This window comes from Otolemur garnettii, unplaced genomic scaffold, assembly GCF_000181295.1.
Source record: "Otolemur garnettii isolate 467f Iridium unplaced genomic scaffold, OtoGar3 scaffold00046, whole genome shotgun sequence".
NCBI classification, from domain to species: Eukaryota; Metazoa; Chordata; class Mammalia; order Primates; family Galagidae; genus Otolemur; species Otolemur garnettii.
Genome location: NW_003852441.1, coordinates 13,347,175 through 13,352,860, shown reverse-complemented (window position 1 = coordinate 13,352,860; position 5,686 = coordinate 13,347,175). Strand labels below are relative to the sequence as shown.

At 51.2% G+C, this 5,686-nt stretch overlaps 1 protein-coding gene across 1 annotated transcript; it reads left to right on the top strand.

Annotated features, from left to right (window-relative positions):
* The first annotated feature begins 2,740 nt into the window (after window positions 1-2,740).
* On the top strand, window positions 2,741-4,355 carry SLC52A1 (solute carrier family 52 member 1). The gene is made up of 4 exons (XM_003791226.2): window positions 2,741-2,870; window positions 2,957-3,830; window positions 3,927-4,050; window positions 4,143-4,355. The coding sequence occupies exons 1-4, from the start codon at window positions 2,741-2,743 to the stop codon at window positions 4,353-4,355; spliced, it is 1,341 nt and encodes a 446-aa protein (XP_003791274.1).
* The last annotated feature ends 1,331 nt before the right edge of the window (window positions 4,356-5,686 follow it).

Here is a 5,686-nt window from a genome sequence, read left to right as displayed (position 1 = left end):
TGGCCTCAGGACACACCAATGCCCAGAGATAGTCTCCATTAAGTAATGTTCTTCTATGTTCTGCTTCAAGTATCAATCCCACAGTGGGCCCCACACTTACAAGTCACTTTTATCCTAGAAATCACAAGCACCCCAGGCACACTTTCTAACAATAACTATTCACAGATAGCTCCAGACTCCCGTCCAGTGGGTCAACCACTCTCACTGCAGCCTTTCTAGCAGTCAGCCTCTCTTCAGTCAGAACTCCATTCCTAAAAGCATAGTGACCTCTTTAGTCTCACACTCATTCCAAAAGAGGCATCTGTACTTTATTATTTTTCTTTTCCTCCTCTGCAAGGATCCTAACAAATAGGGAGTTTTGTTTATAAGTTGTCAATAACTGACTTGCAAGTAGGCAGGAGCAGATGCCTCTGTCCTAGAGGAGGTGATATCCCAAATTAAGGATCACCAAGGCTCAAATCCAACTCTGCTTCTTTCCTGTGGAAATTCGGCAAGTGACTTAATCTTTATTGGCCTCAATTTCCTCATGAGTAAATGGATTAATAACAGTAGTAGCCACTTGCTGTTGGAGGGTACAATAAACAAATTAGAGTAGCCACTCTACTGGGCTATCAGAAAGATTACATTTGGGGCGAAGCCTGTGGCTCAGAGAGTAGGGGGCCAGCCCATATACTGAGGGTGGTAGGTTCGAACCCAGTCCCAGCCAAACTGCAATAAAAAATAGCTGGTGTTGTTGTGGGCTCCTGTAGTCCCAGCTACTCAGGAGGCTGAGACAAGAGAATCTCCTAAGCCCAAGAACTATAGGTTGCTGTGAGCTGTGATACCACAGCACTCTACTGAGGGCAACAAAGTGAGACTTTGTCTCAAAAAAAAAAAAAGAAAGAAAGAAAGAAAGAAAGATTACATTTGTTTGGGGGGTTTTGTTTGTTTTTTGAGACAGTCTCAGTTGCCCTGGGTAGAGTGCTATGGCGTCATAGCTCACAGGAACCTCAGACTCCTAGGCTTAAGTGAACCTCTTGCCTTAGTTTTCCTATTTTTAGTAGACACAAGGTCTTGCTCTTGCTCAGGCTGGTCTCTAACTCCTGAGCTCAAGGGATCTTCCAGCCTTGGCCTCTCAGAGTGCTAGGATTACAGGCTTGAGCCACCTTGCCTGGTGAAAGATAACATTTGTTAATCTTTTTAAATACTTAAAACAGTGCCCAACACATAATAAGCACAAAACAGTGTTGGGTAAGTAGACGGTTATCAGAAACATCATTGTTTGGTATTACTACTGGAACCTCCACTTGACCACATTTTGGTCTGGTTTAGCCTTTCCCCTCAGCAGCAAGGCCAAGCTGTATCTTATTGCACATCAAAATGACTTAAGGAGTTTGGGGGGGGGGCATATATTTTAGGGCCTTATTGGTTCACTCATTCAACAACAATCTGAGCACTTATGATCCCTGAGAATAGGATAGGCAGTAAAATAGACAAAGTACCTCCTGTCAACAAACTTACCTCCTAATGAGGTGGCTAGAACAGAAAACTTTTTCTATAAATGACCAGAGAGTAAATACTTTAGACTTTGGGGGACATACAGTCCCTGTGGAAACCGTTCAATCCTGCCCTTTTAGTAGGAAAGTCGCCCGATTGATATGTAATTGACGGGAGTGGCTGTATTCTACTAGAACTTTATTTAGGGACACTGAAATTTGAATTCCATACAATTTTCACATGTTGAGGAATATGATTCTTCTTTTGACTCTTCCCCCAACCATTACAAATATAAAAACTATCCTTAGCTCTTAGGCAGTAGGCCAGTGCGATCCCTGAGATGGACAAAAAGTGCTGTGGCGTGCGCCTGTAGTCCCAGCTACACCGGAGGCTGAGGCAGGAGGATTTCTGGAGCCCAGGAGTTTGTGAAAATGCAGTCTCTGACCCTTCACCCTGGGTGAAGTGCCGTGGTGTCGTCATAGCTCACACGACACCACGGCACTGAGGTGAGCTATGACGGCACCACAGCACTTCACCCAGGGGTACAGAGATTGTCTCAAAAAGAAAAAAACGGTCTAATAGCGTTTACCATTTTGTGCACAATGAACATTCATTATTTTGTGATCTAAAAATCTACTGACAGGCCTGCCAGCAACATCCTAAATCCTAACCCGGCTTGCAACCGGAGGGCGTCGCCCGGGAGTGCAGGAGGCGGCTGCAGGCCCCACCCGGAGGCGCGGGAACCGGGGCCCCCACCTGACGCAGGTGGGAGGGCAGCACCGGGCGCCCCTCCGGGCAGAGCGCGCCGCGGCCACTCCCTCCTCAAGCCGGACGTGGCTCCAGAATCCTAAGTAGTGTTGGCGTGGAGACTGAGAGATGCCCTTGTCCCAGGGTCTGTTTTGGGATGAAGGCAGAGGTGCCGAGTTGTTTCGACAACTTGGACCCCTGGTCCTCAGAGGATGGGAAGATCAGCTCCTCGCCTGAGGCGGGCTTCCTGCCTCTCCACTTGGCCAGAACTGCGGCTCTGCGCTCCCGGCACCCGCGGGCCGGTCCCACTTGGATAGTTTAGCCCCTCCTCCTCCTCATCCCCGCCCCTTCCCCGTGCTTCTCCAGGTCCCTCCGGGTCGGTGTTCCGTGAGCTTGTCTGTTTGCAAGCTACCAGAGGAATTCAGTTCCCAGAAGAGCAAAAGTGTCTCTGGACCTAGGTGGGGAAAGAGCTGACTGTGACCTTGGTGCTGTCCTGGAGGACCCAGCCTTCGGCTGAATGGCAGCACTCACGCTAGGCCGTCTGGTTCTGACCCACGTACTGGTGGCTCTCTTCGGCATGGGCTCGTGGGCTGCCCTCAACGGGATCTGGGTGCAGCTGCCTGTGGTGGTAAAAGACCTTCCAGAGGGTGAGTGGGAGGGAGGTGCAGGGAAGCTAGGGCTCTTCCTCCCTTAGCCACAGTGCCTCTGACATGGCATCCTTCCTTCCCTGCAGGTTGGAGCCTCCCCTCATACCTCTCTGTGTGTGTGGCGCTGGGGAACCTGGGTCTGCTGTTGGTGACCCTATGGAGGCGGCTGGCCCCGAGCAAGGGCGAGCAGGTCCCCATCCAGGTGGTACAGGCTCTGAGTGTAGTGGGCACAGCCCTGCTGGCTCTTCTGTGGCATCACGTGGCACCAGTGGCAGGGCAGCTCCACTCTGTGGCCTTCCTAACGCTGGCCTCGGTGCTGGCACTGGCCTGCTGCACCTCTAATGTCACTTTTCTGCCCTTTCTGAGCCACCTGCCACCTCCTTTCTTACGGTCTTTCTTCCTGGGTCAGGGGCTCAGTGCCCTGCTGCCCTGTGTGCTGGCCCTAGTGCAGGGTGTGGGCCGTGTCCAGTGCTCGCCAGCCCCCACCAATGGCACTTCTGGGCCACCCCTTTACTTCCCTGAGCGTTTTCCTGCCAGCACGTTCTTCTGGGCACTGACTGCCCTTCTGATCACTTCAGCTGCTGCCTTCCATGGTCTCCTGTTGCTGCTGCCATCACTACCATCTGTATCCACAGAGGGTCTAGGGCCTGCACTGCCAGTGGCAGCCCCACAAACAGAGGAGGAGGAGGAGGAAGAGGTCTTGCCATTGCAGGAGCCACCAAGCCAGGCAGCAGGCACCAACCCTGGCCCAGACCTTGAGACTCACTGGCTGTTCTCAGCCCAGGGTGCCTGCCTGCTGGGCCTCCTGGCTGTCACCAGTGCACTGACCAATGGTGTCCTGCCTGCGGTGCAGAGCTTTTCCTGCTTGCCCTATGGGCGCCTGGCCTACCACCTAGCTGTGGTGCTGGGCAGTGCTGCCAATCCCCTTGCCTGTTTCCTGGCCTTGGGCGTGCTGTGCAGGTGCACAAGAGTCCCCAAGCCTGTTAGTGGGTGGGATTTAGGGGTGGGGCTGGGTCTTGGTACAGCTAGCTCTGAGCCTCTGCTCACCTCCCACAGGTCCCTGGCAGGTCTGGGTGGCCTCTGTCTGCTGGCCATGTTCTTTGGGGCCTATGTGATGGCGCTGGCAATCCTGAGCCCCTGCCCACCCCTGGTGGGCACCTCTGCAGGCATGGTTCTTGTGGTGAGCACAGTGGGGACATGAAATAGGAAGGGTGGGTTGCACTGGAGCAGGAGCATATGATACTCAGCCTGCTGCTATGTCCTTTTTCTCAGGTGCTATCATGGGTGCTGTGTCTGGGCACATTCTCATACGTGAAGGTAGCTGCCAGCTCCCTGCTGCATGTCAGGGGCCGGCCTGCATTGCTGGCAGCTGGTGTGGCCATCCAGGTGGGCTCCCTGCTTGGTGCTGGTGCCATGTTCCTTCCTACCAGCATTTACCGCATGTTCCACAGTGGAAAAGACTGTGTAGATCCCTGTACACCCTGAGCCTCTGTAGGTGGGGCCTTCACTCCACCCCGTCTTCACCTTGAGGCTTTCACAGGCCTCCCCACATATGGGAATGCTCAGAGATTCCTCCACACTCCTCAGGACACCCTGCCACTTCAGGCCAGGGTGAAGACCCAAGAGGAAGCCTGGGGCCAGGGACAGGTTGGGGCTGTGGGCTTGTCCCTTGGCCTGAGATTGTCGTGGGATTTGTACAATAAAGCATTTTTATTTTGAAAAATATCCACTGAAACCTTACAAGAGAAGTGGGTTAATTTTTCAGATATATTTTCTAATCTGCAGAGAATACAGGTTCAAATACAGGTTGTAGGCTAGGCGTGGTGTCTCGTGCCTGTAATCCTAACACTCCGGGAGGCTGAGATGGGCAGATTGCTTGAGTTTATGAGTTTGAGACCAGCCTGAGCAAGACCAAGACCCCATCTCTACTAAACATAGAAAAAAATTAGCTAGGCATTACACACGTGCCTGTAGTCCCGGTTACTTGGGAGGCTAAGGCAAGAGGATCACTTGAGCCCAAGAGTTTGAGGTTGCTATGAGCTATGATGACACCATGGCACTCTACCCACGGCGACTGAGTGAGATTCTGTTTCAAAACGAAATAAATAAATAAATATACAGGTTGTAATGCTTTTCTTATCATGCCTACAGCTTCTCTTTTTTAGGTTTTCTTGTCCATAATCTTTATTAGTAAATTGATTCTCTGTCATTTGTTATGGGATTGTCCCTTAAAGACACTCTAACATGCATTCATTCGCACAGATTTCTAAAAATCCTGTTTCCTAATCATCATTTTTCCCCCTGCATTCTCCTCACAACCCAAGCATGCTAAGTGCTTAGTATGGGTTGGTGTTCAATAAATACTTGTTGAACAAACACTTTAAGAGCCTTTTTCAGAAGATAGCGATGGGGTGACAGAAACATGGATTACTTCAATTTTCTTCCTTCTACCTTTTTGTATTTGTTTAATTTCAAAGAAAATAAACAGCAATCTAAAGCCTCCTCTAGTAACCTTAGGGGAAAGGTTGACCTACTTCCCTTGCAAAGTCCCTACAGCAGAAGTCGCTTAAGGAATGCTTCTCTTTCCTTTCTTCGGATCAAGGAAGGGGGAGACATGCTAACTCTGAAAGGAATCAGGTCGTCCCTGCTGGAAAACGAAGATGATAGCTAGTCCTGGAGGAAGAAAAAGTCACCGCAGGGCCCCTGCCCACTCCGGCGCCGCCCTCCTCTACACCTCCAGATCCAGACCTCCTGAGAAAACACCGCCTGCGCAGAAAATAAGGAGCCGCCCCACTCTTAGCTTGTGAGCCTGCGCC

Excerpts from the sequence above, each read along its gene's own strand:
- SLC52A1 (XM_003791226.2), top strand. The coding sequence starts at position 2,741 with ATGGCAGCACTCACGCTAGGCCGTCTGGTTCTGACCCACGTACTGGTG. Across the intron at positions 2,871-2,956 it reads GGTAAAAGACCTTCCAGAGG|GTTGGAGCCTCCCCTCATAC; the intron begins GTGAGTGGGAGG and ends CCTTCCCTGCAG. Across the intron at positions 4,051-4,142 it reads CTGCAGGCATGGTTCTTGTG|GTGCTATCATGGGTGCTGTG; the intron begins GTGAGCACAGTG and ends CCTTTTTCTCAG.